This window comes from Melozone crissalis, unplaced genomic scaffold (assembly GCF_028551555.1).
Source record: "Melozone crissalis strain CALT ecotype California unplaced genomic scaffold, PUWL_Pcris_2 ptg000033l_1, whole genome shotgun sequence".
NCBI lineage: Eukaryota > Metazoa > Chordata > Aves > Passeriformes > Passerellidae > Melozone > Melozone crissalis.
In genome coordinates this window covers 6,083,276-6,101,700 of record NW_026535811.1, presented here as the reverse complement: position 1 = coordinate 6,101,700, position 18,425 = coordinate 6,083,276, and the positions used below count along the sequence as shown (strand labels likewise).

General features: G+C 47.2%; 1 protein-coding gene across 1 annotated transcript in view; it reads right to left on the bottom strand.

Annotated features, from left to right (window-relative positions):
* The window catches only part of CACNA2D4 (calcium voltage-gated channel auxiliary subunit alpha2delta 4), a 119,598-nt gene that overhangs the window by 50,275 nt on the left and 50,898 nt on the right, over positions 1 to 18,425 (bottom strand). The window contains exons 26-27 of the mRNA XM_054281850.1: positions 17,433 to 17,560; positions 13,436 to 13,516 (exon numbers count right to left, since the gene is read on the bottom strand). Coding sequence (XP_054137825.1) covers positions 13,436 to 13,516; positions 17,433 to 17,560 — 209 coding nt within the window. The remainder of the gene's footprint in view (positions 1 to 13,435; positions 13,517 to 17,432; positions 17,561 to 18,425) is intronic.

Sequence of the window (18,425 nt, the reverse complement as noted above, 5' to 3'; positions counted from 1 at the left end):
CTACATCTCCAGCTTCCTGACCCTCTTGAGCAAGGTTATTTGGAAATGGATGGAAATTGCAATCTAATCCTATTGCACCCCCAAGTACACAAGCTGCTACCCCTAGAGCTAAAAGAGTCTCTCCACCAGCTGTTCCCTGGCGAGGTCTATCACACACAGCTAAGAAGTTTAAATTCCCCACTTGGCCACTTTCAGTGCTAAGCATACACAACTCATCACATTGCCCTGCTGTAAGAATAAGCTCATCCTGACGCATGTGGAGCCACGCAGGATGTTAAACCCACAGAGCAAACCCCTGTGCCACCCTGCTCTCACTGCTGCACTCTGTCACCCTGCTGGGCTCAGGCTGATCCTCAGAGAGAAACTGGGAGCAGAACCCAGCTACTCTTAATCTGCTCACAGCTCAGGCATCTGTTCTGCTCAAAAGGTATGTGCTGCAGGAGAATCACCATTATTGTTTAATAGCATGGTGTCTATGACACACAGTTTAATCTCATTCTGCCAGCTAGGTAGAGGAGTGCACACAGATACTACTCAGCAGTTCATACAATACCAGAAACACAGAGGCAGAAAAAAGCAAAACCAACACACTCATCTGATGACTCTGGGCTTTTTCAGTTCATGAACTGTCTGGGAGCAGGCTGTGATTTTCTGCAATTATTTACTATAATTTGATTACTATTTGATATTGACCAATGTATTTGTCCTGCTAACACACCTACTCATGTACACATACAACACCCTATATAATAACCATGTAATTCTGTACATATAACAGGTAAAATATATAAAACAGGATTCCTCCTCAGCATCTTGTCCATTAGCAGCCCACTGTGCCAGCTTGAAGAGGGTTTGCTAGCACTGATTGGAAGCACAGTTTGGAGGGTCAGCTTCTATCCTCCAACCAGATAAATGCAAGCCCTAGCACAGGATTTCTGAGGGCCAAAAAGACTTCCCTCCAAGAATAATGGGCAATGCAACCTGCATTCACCAATGAATAGAGTTACAGAATGAAATGTGAGTAAATAAACATTTCCTGTGTCATTCTGGGGTCCTTTCTACATCTGTTGCAGCCCTGGAAATCTGGGGATAAGGCAGCATCCTCACAGCTCTTCTCCCTTTATAGAAAGGGGGAAAAAGCAGCCAACAAGGGCCAGATCTGTCTTTCCCACAGTTCTGCTGCAGCCAGGCAGAGGCCATGTGCAGGGCACCTGGAGACAAAGAGAAAGCAAAGCATGATGCTAACAATAACCCTGCCTCGCATGGAGCTTCTGGGCCAGGACAACAACGTGCTGCTCTTTGCTTGGGGCTCCAGGCAGAGATTTGCCCCTTCACATTTGCTTTTTCTGAATCCTAACTTGGGAATGAAGTTGTTTGTTAGCACAGCTGCAGAAAATCAACTGGGAAAGGGCACTGCAGGAGTGAGAAATGCAGGTATTTAGTTTGAGGGAATACACACAGACCATACCCTGCGATATTCAACCAGCTCCACGTAAAGCTCAAGGGAAATACGCACAGTAACAACAATGCTTTGCATTTCTATAGTGCTTGCCTTTGGCAGCTCTCTGGGAGCTTGCAAACATTAATGAATTCACAGAGGCAGAGACTCAGAGAATATAAAGGCCAGAAGGGACGTTAGATCATCCAGTCTGACCTTCTGCGTATCGCACGCTACTTGGAAATGGTGTGGAAAAGAACCACAAGCATTATTTGGGGGTGGCAGAAAATGCCTTTCTGTGAAAGGCTGAAAGAGCTCAATCTGTTTAGCTTGTGAAACAGAAATTGGACAAACTATCCTGTAGAAAGACCGACAGTAAGTGTTTACATGCAGCTAAGCTGAATATTCCATAAAGCCATCTACCTTTGATTTGAAAAACACTCAAGAAAGGGAAAAATATTTTTCCCTTGGTATCTTCTGACAATACCTATTTGTGTTCATTGTTAGCATTTATGTTTACTGACTAATTTGAATCTGTTTGGTTTTTTTGTCACAGGTTTTGTTATTCTCTCCCCTAGATTAAAAAAAAATAAACCTTCAGTAACCAGCAGCTCTCTCTGTGGAGGCACTTTATACTCTAAATCAAATAATCTCTCAGTCTTCTTTTAGGTACAATAGGCAGATTGAGTTCATTAAGTCTTTCACTGAAAGCATTTTCTCACCTCTGGAACAACACTGGAGCCTACTGTCACACTGCTTCCAGCTTTTTCTCCTCCTTTTAGAAGTATTATCCTCATCCACCAGTATCTGTGCTCTACATTGCAGACACTACATGACTTTTGCCACTTTTCTCTACTCCCTCCCACCAAAAAATGTCTCACTAGGTTGTGTGAACATTGTTCCTGCTTTAAAGATGGAGGCAAATGTAAATGCTAGGACAAAACCCTAACAAGTAATTTAGAGGGAGGAAGATTATGGGTAAGTGGTTCTGATCCTACCTTTATATTAGTATAAATTCAGTGCATTTTTAACATGAGCCTCCAGATTTATACAATTCTTGGCAAGAGAAAATCTAGCCCTTTATTTAAAAGGATTATCCCCTTCTAGCATTTTCCACTTTTTCAGCCTCATATGGTTGTTTTTCTCATATTTCTCACTGGACATAAATGTCCTGGATTCCCCAGTTATTTTTTCTCTCTCCCCCTTATTTTTCTCTTCTTGTGACTGATCATCCCCTTTTCAATCAGTGCCTCTGACCAGCTGCTTCTCAGATTCTCCCTGCTCTGGTCTACTCAAATGTCACAAAACACACCAGCCCCCACATCCCCATCTGCTTTTTAAAGGTTTGTTATCATAAGCAGAGGTTTTTCTGCTCACTGTTCTTTACTTTGCAAAACCCAAAGCAACCAAGAGAAACCACCACAATGTCAAAAGCTGAGAGAGGGGCTTAGGTCAGCCCTAGCTTCTGGCCTCCCAGGTGCTGTGCTGGGGCTCTCAGCTGCATTAACAAGCTGATTTTTATTCAGTCATGACTGAAATCATGGAGTGTGTGAACTACAGGGCAGGAATGCCCTGCCCTGTGCCCAAGGAGAATGCTGCAGGGAATGGGAAGTTCCCTGAGTGTTTGCTTACCTTGCTTGTGGCTGGTTTTTGTTGTGTGACATGGTGAGATCAGGGACTTCAGCTGTTCCCTGGTCAAGGGACTACAGACTAACAGAGTTTCAGCTCCAGATTAAATCCATTGTCTTTATACCTCAGATTCTGGCTAAAGCTGCATTACCCTAACAGACAGGAACCCACTTCTAGTTTTACACCCCAGGTATTTTGCTAGCCTGTCTGTGCTAGATTATCTCCACACAACCATGTGCTTCAGTTTAAATGTGTCCTCCAAGGTGCATTCATTACAGCAATCCTGTTTGCTTTGTCCTTGGCTGCATGTGGTTAAACAAGATGGGTGCTCCAGGTTCCAATGCCAGACTTCCCTTTCCTCTCATCATCTGCCCATCCCTCCTGTCTCAGCCTGTATTCCTTTGACCAAAACTGTAACACAGACCACAGGAGAGGTCTCACAGGGCTTTGGGTGGGAGCATCAATGTATTTTCCCACTGGGAACACCTCCCTAAGCACTAGAACAGCATTTGCTTTGTCCCCAACTGCACTGCACTGTGATTCACCATCATGCCACCATCACCTAATGCAGAAGATCCCAGCACTTTTTTCCTGAGCTTTCGCAGGATATGTTTACCACTAAGTGTCTCCTGCTGCCTTTCAGCAAGGCTCTCAGGACAGGTCTTGGCAGATGACAGTGATTCCCTGAATTTAATGTGGGCATCAGGGAGCAATGCAGCTTACACTGATGATCCACACTGAGGATCCTCACTGAGATTTGGCAATACTGGCTCAACAGTTCCCAGAAGACAAGGACTGCCTTCAGTCCTGCTTGCTGTGCTCCCTGCCAGATCTCTGAGAGTTCCCAGCTTACAGAAGATTTCTATTATTAGCTGCCAAGCCTATGACCTTGTCTGTCGTACTACTGAAATTCATTCTGTTTCTGGTACTCCTGCCAAGGTCAAATGAGGCTTCCTCTGCATATCCTGGTCCTTCCATGTACTAGCAATGCCTTCTAGTGTTGAATCACCAGGATACTCCTTCCCTCTCCCCAGCTATCTGAGCTGGGGTCTCAGGGTAATATTAGCAAAGGCAAATCCCATGGGTGACCATGGGGAGTGTAACAAGGAACATTTTGCTAGATTTTGATGGGTGATCTTGCTGCTGCTGTCTTCTCAGACTGACTTCTCCCTCCCTGTTACCTACAACTCCTCCTCACTTGATCTTCTCCAGTCTAACTAATTGTTTCTTATGTGGCACGTATCAATGCTTTACTGGAATACAGAGATGAGACCTTTGGAATTTCTTTTGCCTTCCACAAAAACAATCATCTGAAAGAAAGATGTTGGCTCAGCCTGGTGTTATCCAGAACTGATAAACTCATATTGCTTGATTCCCTTTCCCCCTGCTTGGTAATAATTATACTTTCCTTGAAGATCTCCTCTAAAGTGCTACACATTGCAGAGGTCACACTTAAAAGTCTGAGCCTGACAAACTTATTTCTCATCCTTCTTTAATCCTAACTGCTGAATTTTCACTTTTGCAGACTGCATGGAGTCACCACTGTGTGCAGAGCTGAAAAAAGCCCTTTGCTGTAAGTGTGCTTTTCCACATGCCAGCTCTCCCAGGGCCAGAAAGCACCCAGGCCCAGCACTGTGAGTGCACTAATCAGCTTGAGCTGCTTATTCACAGCACCCAGCTTGTTTCTTTCCCTAAGGATGATATTTCTGTCCTTATCAATAACTTGGGCACTGAGTCTTCTTTGGTTTTTGCTCAGACTATAGACTCCTTGATCCCAGCTTCACTCTTATTGACCAGAAGTGACCCTACTTTTTTTTTTTTTTTTTTAATTCCCCAAATAGCTGAACAATATTAAGCCATTTGTTTTAACCTCCTTTGCAAGGTCTAGCTCAGCTTGATGTGTAAGCAATCCTCACTTTATCCCTACAGTTCTGACCTCTAAGGGAGGGCAGAGCAGGGCAGGGCTAGGCAAGGCAGCCTTGTTTGCTGTCTGCCTTTTTTCCATTCCACACAATCTCTGCAGAGCCAGCTTAAGCAGCTGCTTGTTGTCACAGACAGATGGAGGGCAAGAGAATGAGGATCCTCACAGAAATGGGGGCTTCACACTGTCCCCAAAAGCTCAACTGCTCACTCCCCACACTCCAGACTTTGCACTGCTGCCTGTGAAAGCAGTGCCATGAGCCAACAGCAGAACACCCTCCACACACTGAGCAGAGTGTAGAGGTGCCATCTAACCAGAATTACTGTGATCCTGTGAGTGGGGTTTCTGTGTCCCAGTGAGAGAAAGGAAGAAAAGAAAAAGGTCTTTTGAAGGGAAAGGGATGGCAGTCAGAGTAGGGCAGGAGAAAAAGAAATTCAGGATAAGTTTGGTGGCTAAAAGAATCTATCTTAGAAGGTTGGAGCTGCACCCAGATCTGCTAAGATTCTGTGGTTCTCACCCTTCAAAACCTGTCTGCTTCTGCCCTGGCTGAAGTTAAGGTAAACCATCACACAAGACATTTCCTATAACCTTCTCTGCTGTGTCATTTACCATCTTCATCCTCATATCTACAGACTGCTCCTTTTTGGCATCATCTTTGCTCCTCTGCTGAGCTGTAGGTGCTGACAGAGCTCAGGACATCAGTTATACCTGTGTTAAGGCTACAGACAGCAGCAATTTGTGCACTTTGCATAAAAGACATGGGGCACTGGAGGGATGGGTGTGAGCAGGGTAATGAGCTGACCTTGCACTCACACAGATTCAGGTGGTGTCAGGGGTGCCAGTGCCACTTGCTTGGCAGCCTGTGGATCTTCACACAGCTTCAAATGAAGGTTCTTCACCATTCATTACCCTCACTTTGGCAGTCCCCCTAAATACCAGTGCTTACTGACAGCCCCTGCACACTGGATAAAACTCCATGGCCACAGGGATCAACCCTGCACCTACCTGGAAAACACCAGAGGCAGGAGGAAGTGCAAATTGCTCTGTGGTTCTGAGTGTCTGTGCACGTGCCCAGTGAGCCCAGGGATCTCACAGCACGCTGCAGAGCAGCTCTTTATGTATGCACATACACACATGCATGCACAAATCACCTCACACATCGTTTACCCACACATCCAGTGCACTCCCACGAGCACCCCTGGGTGGGGACACAGGGCCCTGCTGATGCTGGGCAGGCAGGAGTTAATGGAAGAGAGAGGCTGGGAAGGAAATTAAAAGCAGAAAAAAAGTTGAAAGCCCAGCACATGATTCTCCTCCTATCACATCTGTGAATCCTGGAGCGCAAGAGTAATTGTCTGCAATGAGTCAGACCAAAAGGCACAAGGTAATGGTTGCTATGGCAACCCGTGCACTGCTCTAATTCAGCTCGGAATTAAAATTATATCAAATAATTTGCAAGCAAAGGCAACATGGCAAAGGCGCTGGGTGCCAATCTAAAAAATCCAGCTCTGTGCAAGTCTCTCCTGAGTCACTGGCAAGGGCTCTTCTCACTCCAAGAGTGACAGCCATGGCAATCAGTGGAGCTGGAGAGGCAGCAGGGATGGATAACCTTAGGCAAGAAGGTTTGTGCTACACATGGGCAAGAATGTGTAGCTCCAGCCTGGAACTGGGGTTCAGGATACCCTGGGACAGATGCCTCACCAGACCCCAAATGGGAAAACTCATTGCTCACAATTTTTGTTGTGGTCCCACTGATAAAATTCCCTGAAAGGGCTGGTGAGGGCAGGCCCTGGGCACAGGAACCCACAGGGTCTGTGCTGGGTGAAGCACTGCCTGCATGGGCTCACTCCCTTACAGCTTTTTCCCTGGTAATGGTGCAGTGTAAAAACTCAGGCACCCAGCAGAGACTACAAATAAATATTTACTCTACAGAATGGGCTATTGTCTTCAGTTTTTCCCCAGACAAGGACTCCTCCCAAGGCAATAGACAATGTCTGCACACACAGGGGGGAGGCATGCTCCCCATGCTGAAGATCTTACAGCCTATGCAGACAGCACAAACACCATGGAAGAAAAGGAAATTGCTAAGGTCTAGCCAGGGTGAGCAGAATGCTATGGAAGATGCCTCACATTACTATTTTCAGCATTCTTTTGAGGTCAAAATAGACTTATTTGTCTCTCTTTTTCCCAGTTACTGTCTATGCATGGAGACATCTAGCTGGAGTTCTGCAGGCAGATGTTGCTCTCTCTCCTGTTCACTGAGCTGGCTGGAGGATGATCAGCTCTGAAAAGGGAACCATGTGGCCCCAGCACTGATGCCAAACCTTGATGAAAGTTTGTAAGATCAGAGCCAGCACAAAATAACACAACCACCTCAGTTCTGTCTGGCTCATGGAACAGCTTGTGTGTGCCCCAGGAACACCCCAAAAAGCAGCCTGGGTGCTTACAGGTGTCCCCCAAGGCTCAGTGTGTAAGCAGAATGCAACGGGTGGCAGGCAGGCAGATGGGGGGATGAAGAGTGCAAGAGATGCTGGTTTTGGCACCCTAACATGTCATGGGGACACTGACATTGGATTAGTGTCTCAACCCTAAGGCCAGCCAAGTGTGTACCCACTGATAACAGCCTCCAGACAGATGTGCTGAGAGGTGGAGAAGGCACAGCACTAAAACCAGCAGTATTTGTGCCATAGGAGTGTCCCTAACACTTTCCATGACTCACTTCCAGGGCACGGCCTGTTCAGATGGCTCTGATTTTGCTGGATCAAATGGATGCATGAGAAACTGCTCGGGCTTTGGGGGCTGCCAGAAGGGGCTGGCATCAGGCAGAGACCAGACACAGCAGCTGATGGGCTAAAAATGAGTTGTCTTCCTTCTTTTTATCCATCATAATTGCATGCCAGGGGGACCATGATTTCCATAAAGGCACCTGGTGATGCCTGAGGGACTCACAGAAGTCTCTGCACTGAGATAACTTTGGCACAACCTTTGGCACAAAAAGAGGGACAGCATTCCTTCTGAATACTGCAGTACACATTCAAGAGATCAGCTACCCTCATATTTTATATGGGTATCTTAATGCTGCTTTCTGAACCAGCCTAGTGAAATAATTTTAATTCTCCAGTTTATATGCAGCTATTTCCATGGAAAAGGTGCTTATGCTATTAAGGCTTATTTCCGTGAATTTAACAGCTTCTACTGATGCTACTGTCACTTTCCAGAGAGAAGGCTGAAATGTTTTATCCATCCAAACAACAAAACTGCAGGAATATGGAATTGTGCGCAGATTAGCTTGAAAAGATGCCACAGCAACAGTCCTGCTGAAAAAGCCACCTGCACCTCCTGTTCCTGCTTGCTGGGAGCAGACAGCAGGTAGCCAAAATTGGAGACCAAGGAAGAGATGGAGAGACATCAAGCTGGCCAGGAATTGCTCTTCAAATTAAGAGCTTCCATCAGACTGACAGAGGCTGGATTTTAAGCAGAGGCAAAATGGCAAAATTACTCCCCATTACCTACTTTTCAGACTGATAGGTTTCAACTTCTTTTGAAAAAAAAAAATCAAAACATTTTTTTAAAATCTGCTCCTGCTGCGAGTACAGAGCTTTTCTGAAAATACTGGTCTTGATAACTCAGTGTCCCAAAATTCTGTCTTTAAAACAGAGACAACATTTCTCTTCTCTGCCCTGGTTTGAGCTTACCTAGAGCTCTCCCCCAATACATCTGCATGAATTGCTGCTGTCATGGGATAATGATTTCACTGTGGTCCAGTAACTGCTGATAAGAGCAGCTACTTCCAATATCAGCAGAGAAGTGCTGTGTAAAATAAACCTGCATCTCCCAAGTGCCCATTTGGATTCTTTTTCTTGGGCACCACGTGCATGCCCCATTGCCTGTTTGCCATCCCTGCCACATGACAGCCATGGACCTGACCTTACCTGTCCCTGCTGGGACTGGCAGCCAGCTGACAGCCCCAGGAGTTGAACAGCCAGGAGGGCAGGCAATGAAAGAGACGTCATCCACAGCCCAGAGTGACAGCTGAACTCCTGCACAGATTCCAGCAGTTTCACTCAGGCTTAAATCACAAAAAGCTTCTGTCAGGAGCTCCATGTGATTTCTGCCTTGCAGCCTGAGGACCAGAAAGCCCCAGGCTCCTGACTCAGGGGAGGGAGCAGATGACAGTGCTATCTGGGGCAGGACATGGCTTGGGGAGAATGCCATCCCCATTCCTTATTTCTCATTTCCAACAGAGTCAGTGTGCGTGAAAGGTACTGGACTGACATCCCAGGAGAACAGCTGCCTTCTAATTAATGATAATTAATCATCCAGGCATTACTTAATGTTTGCATAGTGCTTTGAAGTGCCAAAGCACAATATAGCAGGTAGATATTATTCATTCCAAGAAACAGGTATAGTCAAGCCAGGGTTACCAGTGTGGCTTCCCACCAAAGAGACCACACCAACTCAGCTCACACAGGTGCACCCTGCCTTAGCTCCTCCAAGAAATCTGTGTGTACCCTCAACCCCCTGTGCACCCCTCCCAAGCCCATGGGGGAAGGAGAGGATGGATGAAAAGGGGTGAGGATAGGGCAGGGCAAAGGACACTTCCTTTCCCCCCTCAATTTGGCCACCTCTCCACCTGGAGTGTGGAGTAGCACCTGTAATGGCAAGAGGAGCAGCTTGGACTCCCCCTTAAACCCATTCTGGGATTTCCCACTGAGCTAAGACAGACTGAAATGGGAGGAAGGAAGGCCTTGTGCTTCCCCCTTCATCCCTTCCCTCAGCCCTCCAGACTGCAACTCTCTAATTCCATCTGACTGCTCCCTCAGTCCCTGACAGCAGCCAGGCTTGTGTCATCTTCCTGGACATTTGATTTTACCAGTTTGCCTTACTCTGCCCTGGCCATGGACTGCCATTCATCTGCCAGAAAAAAGGGGCCCAATGCTGCCTGTAACTGGCATTCTCCCCATGGGGGCACTGGGGGTGCCCCTTCCCCATGAGCATGGCTGTAAATCCTGCAGCTTAATTTTTCCCTGCATGCATAGTGAACATTTCAAAGTGCTTACAAATCCCCTCAAGCACCATCAAGTCAAACAAGTGACAGTAATGATCAGTGGCAGAATGACAGGCCAGTTCATACCCCTTGTTCTTTTACAGGGGCACTTAAAAAGTCTCTGTTGTTCCCCTTTTACAGAGCTGTGGCTGCATTTATTCAGAAACTACAAATCTTCACAGATATTTGGTTTTCTGGGAACCAGTGCTGGGTACCAAACTTCTGCTAGTGTAACTAAATTACCATGGTATCAATCCCAGTAAGGGCTGATGTCATCAGAATAACAATAACAACAATCTGCATCCCATTCTGCTTTGATTGCCTCTTGTGTGCCTCCACACTCCCTCCTTTCCTTCACCCATCTCCTGTACCCAGGATGGTGATGCAGCTCTGTCCAGCATCATTTCTGCTGTGCTGCAGCCCCTCACAGTCGTCTAGAACCAGAATCTAGTCATTCAGGATAATTCTATTACTGTGAGGGGAAAGGAAGTGAGATTACTTACTCTCTAAGCTGACACCTTCAAGAGAAAAATAATATTTCAATTGGTAGTGTGACCACTAGTTATTGCCCTTTTTAAAAAATGGCTACTGACATGAAAGATTCAGATGATGAACCTTAGTCACTACTAGAAAAGCAAATGGTAATATTGCACTTTTCTCCTCCCTGAACACCCCCCACAAACACTGACTGGCACCCAAGCCAGCACATGGAAGCTACCTCAGCAAACCCTTACACTCCTGCTGAAGTCAGTGCAGGCTACAGCTGGGGACATGAAGAACTCTGGACCCTTTGGGAGACAGGGTTTGCCCTGATGCTGTCCTTTAGCCCACCCAGCCCATGGATCAGAGATGGGCTGTTTCCATCAAGCATAAGAAACCAGGAGTGAGAAACCCACCATGTGTGAGAGCAGCAGAAGATGCTTTTGGTCAGGTCACCTAACGCACCTGCTGGGGACAGGGACTGTGGTACCTTTAAGGAACAAAAGCAATTGAAAATTCATTTCTCTGTCTCAGCTTCAGTGATTGCCAGCGAGAAAACTGGTTGTGCATCATTTCCAAAAATGACAGATTTTTCACCTCATTGTTATTGTTTTTAAATATGGTTTTGCTTCTCTATCCTTTGCTGTTTCCTCCACCCTCTGCAAAGGATTCTGCCCTTTCCCAGCGTGTCCACACAGACACCATTCAGCATAACTCAGTGGGTGGAAATCTCCACAGGGCTTGTGGAAAGGGCTGCTGACAGAAGAGAAATGGCTCTGTCAGGGCCAGATCCTCCTGCCACTTGCTCTTGCTCCAGTGCTTCCACTGAGAAGTTTCCTTCCTTGAATTTATGCTGAGAGCCAGATTGTCCTGGTTTCAGCTAGGGTAGAGTTAATTTCTTCTCAGTGGCTGCTAGAGTGCTGTGTTTTGAATTCATAATGGGAATGTTTTGGTTTTTTGCTAAGTGTTTATCATAAGTCAAGGGCTTTTTGCCTTGTCTCATGCTCTGCCAGTGAGGAACTGAACAAAGGAAAATGGAAGGGACCACAGCTTGGACAGGTGACCTGAACTGACCAAAGGGACATTCTACACCACAGAACATCATACCCACTACAGAAATGGGGGGAGTTACCCACAAGAGGGATGACAGAAACTGCTATAGATAGACCAGTTTGGGTTTGGGAAGAGAGGTCTGTCATGGGTCAGTGGGTGGTGAGCAATTGCATCCTGCATGCTTGTTTTTCCCTTATTATTATTTTTATCATCATCATCATTTACCACTATGATTGTATTTTACTTAATTTTCAATTATTAAACTGTTCTTATCTCAAACTGAAAGTTTTACTTTGACTCTCCTCCCCAGTTCACCAGGGTGGAGGGGTGAGAGGCTGTGTGGTGCTTCATTTCCAGCTGGGCTTGAACCACAGCACAGATGAACTGCTTGTGTGCCTGTGCTCTAATCCACAGGTCAGGAAAGGGAAGGAAAAAGATCATGAAAAACAAGCTTCTTTTAAAAAAATGTTATTTTCTCCTCTCAAAGTAATGCCTAGAAAAATGTTTCAGTGCTGTACAGAGGCCCTTGGTGCTGTTTCAATGCTCTTTCATTTTCTGCTGGGTACAACAGTGTCAGCTGGTATCAGTTTTGGGAGCAGCTTCTATCATCCAAGCACCTATTAATGTGAACCTTGCTGAAACCATCTCTGTTCACAGGTGCCTCTGGGCAGACTTCATAAAAATTTTCTGGCTTTGGGCATAAGAGTGAAATGTTCTGTTTCATAACACGTCCTTCACCTTATGATACTTTCTCAATGCCCAGGTGATAGTTAAGGACTATCACTGTCAGCTAGAACTACTGAAATCCTGTAAACTGAGGAATGCTACATCACATGAAATTAATTTGCTATAGTTTTACTGACTAGCAGTATTGAAGAACATTCCCTGTCTCCTACCCAGCCTAGGCAAAAGCAATGACTTCAGACTGTGATCTGAAGGTATCTGCTGTATGTCCTTCTCTCTACAGGGTGACCCTGTAACAAAGTTGTTGTTTGGTGTCCATTCTGTCGGTCATTCCTTCCACCATGTAAGGCTCCATTAGCACTAACCATTCCTTCTCAAGAAGCTTTGCATCACAGCATGTAATAACTCCATTACCTGTTCCATCAGCCTCTTCCTTTAGTCACTGTTTCTAGGTCTAAAACAATTTCCATGGAGCTACACCTTCTCTTGCCCCAGTACTCCTATGCTGAGTGGTTGAGTTGGATATGGTGCCAGGATTACTGGTAATGGTTTGTTTTGGTACATGCCTGCTCTGTTTTGCTTCTAAGTTCAATGCACTTCCATAAAGGCTGAAGCAATTAGCACAGAAAATTATAAATATTAAAAAGCTTTGGTGTTCTGTTGGAAATAACGTGCAACATGAATTTTTCCAAAAGAAGATTCAGTCTAGTGAAGGTCTGCAAAGAGGAGCTTAAAGCTCAGATCAGCAATAAATTGGGCACTCTATAGTTCTGAGCTAGAGTTCTAGCAACATGCCCATTCCACTAGCAGAAGTTATTTTTCATTTGAGATAACAGTGGGGACGCACAAACATGAAGCTGTTCCAAAGCCAAAAGTGTTTTCTGCAAAGTTTTAAACCTGCACAGACTTCCCAATCTACTCCTGCTCCAGAGAAAGAGTCTCAATCCACAAATTCACCAGCACTGGAGATGGGAAGCTTCCATTCAAGCAGCCCATTTCCCTTTCAGAAGCCTGTCAGCCATTCAGTACCTGCTCCATTATTCTCTGTTGAGCCTAGTTCTCAGTACCACAAGCTATTGTGGCTCCTGTCACTTCCCTTGAATGACAAGCTAACAGCTCTCAGCTCCCACACTCAGTGCAAGATGCAGCCATTTCATTCAAGATAAAAAGAGAAATGTCCTACCTGCAGCAATTCCCATCTTCCCATCCACAGACACAGACACAGCCGTGCTCACTGTCACCACTTTTGGCAGGCCACCCCCCTCTGTCAAGACACAAATACAGCAGGCTTGGTTAGCTCACCCCCAGAGAGGAATAAAATGCAGCAAAACCAGCTTGCCCCCACATTTTCCCATCCAGGACAGTGTGTAGCTATTCCTCAACTCTGAAACATCCCAGAATTTTGAGGGCTGCATCTTTCAAGACACAAAAGCAGCCTAATGGGCTATCAGCAGATTTTATTTTTCTCTTCTTTATGGCTCATGATAAAAGTGATACCCTCAACATAAAGGAAGTGTCCAAGGCTGGATGAGGGGGGATTTGAGCAACCTGGTCTCAGGGAAGACATCCCTGACCATGGCAAGGGGTGTGGAACTAAGTGACCTTTAAGGTCCCCTTCAGCCCAAAATGTTCCACGATTCTGTGATAAAATGTAAAGGATTGGTCTCCTTGATTTTGGGCATGTAGAGCTTCTCTCAGGCCAGAGAGCTGTTCTGCCCAATGCACCATCTAAACCCTGTAGACAGAGCAGAAGCAGGACAGGTAATTCTCACAACACCTGCACACCAAAGGCCAGGCTTATGCCTAAGTCTTACCCAAGCCAGGCCAGCACTACAAACTGCAGACACAGCAGCTTCCAGAGCACACTCCATTTTAGAAACAAAACCTTCTGGGACTTTGTTGCCTAAACTCTCTTATGCCCCAGGGTCTCCCAATTATCCTTGAGCTGCTGCTTTAAGCATCCTGTAGGTCCTGTGACACATCTGCCAGCCCAGTGCAGATCTCTGAGCTCCCATGGGGCGTTTAAAATCACATGGCTGGCTAGGCTCAGGCAACTGAACTCCATCTCTCCTTGTCAGGGCAGTTGTTCCAGCCTGCAATTTTCCATGTGGCAGATTCCATTTCTATATATTTTTTAAGTGATTAGATTAGCTTCAGCTGGGGCACCTCTTTGGGAACCGCCAGGGGACAGTTTGAAGGCCAGTCTGATCAATATAGTCTGCACCTGGGTACCTCCTTGCATGCTCTGTGCTCTGTGCAATTCTCTTCCTTACACAGATGGGTCAGGGATTCTTTCCTTCCCCACAACTCCAGCATTTGTTACTGCTTTCCATGTCTGCCTTCATCAGTTTAGGTGTGCCCAGAGCACAATTCAGTGCCCACCACAGTTTAGCCTCACATTAGGCTCTCACTATTTTGTTTTTATTTTTTGATCAAAGCCAGATTAACCTGCTCAAGTGTGTCAAAAGCAGTAAAAGCTTTGTGAAATAAACACTCAGCTCACACACCTTGAGCATGATCCTGCCTTTATGGTTGTCCTGGGCTGGCTATACCATGCTTGTATCCCCAGCTCTCTGCTCTGTATATGCTGGATAACAGGTTTTGGACCTTTGAGACTGGTTCCAAGGACAAAGAGGGGAGAGAAGAAGTGTGGAGTTTGGGGGCTGCACGCACTCCTCCACATTCCTGCTCCTGGACTGTGTTATTGCAGCATGGACAGAGAGCAGGACAGAGCTCTCCTTTGCTTTTAGTTAGTTTTTGGCTAGCTGAGGCAGAGAAGTTCCCTGGACTGTGGTTTCTCTTTTTCTTGGACCTGTTCAAAGCAGAGCACTGGCAGCTCCAGCTGTGGGCACTGGGCCGGGCCTGGGCCGCGGCATTTCCAGCACTGGAGAGACTGACAGAGACTGAGTGAGCTGAGCTACAGCCCATGGAGGGGCTTCCTGAGTGTGGCAGCTCTTTGGAGCAGCAAGAGATTTTATTGTTTATTATTGTCTCCTTTTTTTTTTTTTTTTTTTTTTTTTTTTGTGCTAATGAATGCTTTGCCTGTTAAATTAAAATTTGCCTGTTTTTTCCACTTTTCTCCAAGGAAATATTTTTTCTGGAACCAGTTGTGGGAGGGGCCACTTGAATTTTCTTTCTAGAGAAAATCCCTTTGGAGGTTTTCTCCCAAATTTTCCCCAAACCAGGACAATGGTGAACCTCAAATGGCTTGTTTGAGGATGGGACAAAAAACCAAAATACACTTAGGGTCTCTAGGAAAAAAAATCCCACCTAACACATGAAAATCTGGGTTGCAAGATCAGTGCTACTTGACATGCAGAGGCTTCCCTGCTGTCCTTTTATTCCTGAGACTTGTGGACACTGGAAGGACGTGCTGTGCATAAATGATTCTGATGACCTGCAGTCACTTCCTGCTGGTTTGCTCCCCAACAGAGAGCTGTTGGGGGTTTTCCCTTTTAGGTGATTAGAAGCCCATCTGCCATGAAAACCTCCTGCCACAGCAGGGGACTTGTGGAAAACATGAAAAGGGGACTTCAGCAGCTGATAGAATTTAATAAGAAACTGGGTGGCCTATTTTGGCTAAAATGTGGGACAGCCCGGCTTCATCAGATGTCAAGGAAGGCCTGGACTCTGCTTTATAGTAAACCACTGTCTCAGAAGCACTGGGAATTATTTCCTGGCCCTTCCCAGGCAGTCTCTCTGAGCCCAGCTGCTCATCCCTAAAGACTAATAATCTCCTTTACAATTTAGGGCACAAGGTCTTCAGGGCCAAGTGCTACTGCTTACAAGGTGCCTGCAGGCACCAGGTTTCCAGGTGAGTGGGGCTCTGGACCTGATTTAAGCTTCTGACCCATGGCCATGTAAAACAAAGAACAGTGCCAGCTCCTTGTCTTCAGTCTTTATCCAAAACCAGCTGTGACTGCTGAGAAAGCCACAGCAAGCCACAAGCCCAGTGTTCAGCCAGCAGTGACATTGTGGCCTGGGTAATGGCTGCCCTAGGAAGTCCCACTGGATGTCACTGCCTGGTTTTCCAACCCACACTCTATCCCAAGGAGCAGATCCATGGCTTGCAGGGGAGTGAAAGGTCCCTCCTGCCATCTCTCCCCCTCTCTCCACACATGCTTTTTAAGTGAGATGTAAGGGTGTTGGGGAGAAAGAGGCTTTTGTAGGTTTTGACTATTTTCTCTTTCCATTCCTTTCCCTATACATCCTGGTTCATCTCTTGCCTCCCAGGCTGGTTTCTTCTCTTTGCTACTTGCTTTCCCACCCACCAGACTCCCACCACTGTGCCACAAAAAGCTTTAACAGCTACAGTGCTGAGCTCTGTGACAGAGATGGAGAGCTGGGGGCCAGGGAGGAGCACAAAGGGGCTCTTTGCCTTGTGTGGAGGAGTCTCACATGAATATTTTGTTTTGCTTGTTTGTTTTTAGGCTGTTTTGCTCTCTTCCAGCCTTTGAGAAGGTCCTGGCTGGCCCTGCATACTCACAGGAATATACAGGAACCAACACCTTAAGCAAGAGATATTGAAAAGCCACTCCTTGATTTTCTCTAGTGTTTGAACTTTGCTGTGTGGGACACCAATGCTTCCTCTCCACCCTTTTCCTCCACCATCTTCCATAACAAACCCATCCTTTCCTGTCATGGAAAGTGGTGATGGAAAAAATGACACCCTCTGAACTTAGATTTCCTGACTGTCTGCTGGTCCCTCACCACTGCTAGTTGTTATTGCCACCCAGCAGGGCTGATGCTGTTCCCTCCCAAGCCTGGTTTCATCTCTGTGCCTCTTCCTTCTGCAACACCTCTCCTGTTCCCTTCTCATGTTTCGTGTGTATTCCAGCCCCACAAGTACCTTGTGTTCCCCCAGCTCCCGCCTCTCTACACCTTTCAATCCACCCAAGCCCTGCATTTCGATTTCCATCCTTCTCCTCCTCTCTAGCCCTGCATTGCTCATTCCTGACTGCCTTCCCTACACCTTGTAGCTCCATCTTTCAGCATCTTGGCCATGAGCTCTGTGCCCCTCACTGGTGTGAAGGTAACACCACGAGGGCAGGTCCCAGCACTTCCCACTAGGCGGGAGGCAGTGATAAAGGTATCGGGATGGGCGCCGTGTGGGATGTGAGGTGCGAAAAGAGCTTTTATTCTCTTTCCCTCTGTCTGCTCTGTGTTTAAGTTGGGATTACCTGATTCATCCTCTGAGACAATGCTGTAGATGAAGCTGCCGGGGGGATGCTCGGCCGCCCTGCGGTACCACAGAGGGAAGTGGTCCATGGTGAAGATGCTTTCCTTGTCCTTCTGTGTCAGGAATTTCCTACCGGGAGAGAACACGCTGCTCACGGAGCCCTCCTCAGGGCAACGCAGTGGGACACCTGCGGCAGGACGCATCGCCCTCACTTTTCCACCCGGGGTTTTTCTACGGGCGAGGGCCGGCGGTGTCGCCGCTGTCCCCCCGGGGCAGGGCCGGGCTCTCCCTCGCTCCTGAGGGCGGCCGCGCCCGCCGCGGCCGCCGCCAGGTGCCGCTGTTGGCCCGGGCCAGGCCCGCGGCGGCGGCCCCGGGCGGGCGGTGGGGCCGGGCCGGCCCCGGGCTCTGAGGGCCGGGCAGGGCCGGAGGGAAGCGGGCAGGGCCGGAGGGAAGCGGGCAGCGCGGAAGGGTTACCGGGAACACACCCCGCGAGCAGCGCCGCAGTGCCGGGGGAGCGGGTGGGCGAGGGACGCACAGGTGCTTGTGGCCATTAGTTACCGCAGGGGATGGGGAGCAGGTGAGGAAAGGGGATTAGGCAGTCTCCTAAAAAACAAACCACACACCCCAAACATAACGTTATGCAATTGTGGGTAAATCCTCATCTCCTCAGGAGATGCTCAGAGCAGAGACCTCATAGCAACCTTCCAGTATCTGAAGGGGGGCTACGGGGAAGATGGAGAGTGACTCTGTTAGGAACTGTAGTCATAGGACAAAGAGAAATGGGTACAGACTGAAAAAGGGGAAATTTAGATAAGATACTGGGAAGAAATCTTTTAAGGTGAGGCTGGTGGGAAGCTGGAACAGGTTGCTGAAGGAGGTTGCCCCAGCTCTGGCAGTGTTCAAGGCCAGGTTGGATAATGCCTTAATCAACTTAATCCATGGGAGGTGTCCCTCCCCATGGCAGAGTGGGTTGGGAACAGATCACCTTAAAGGT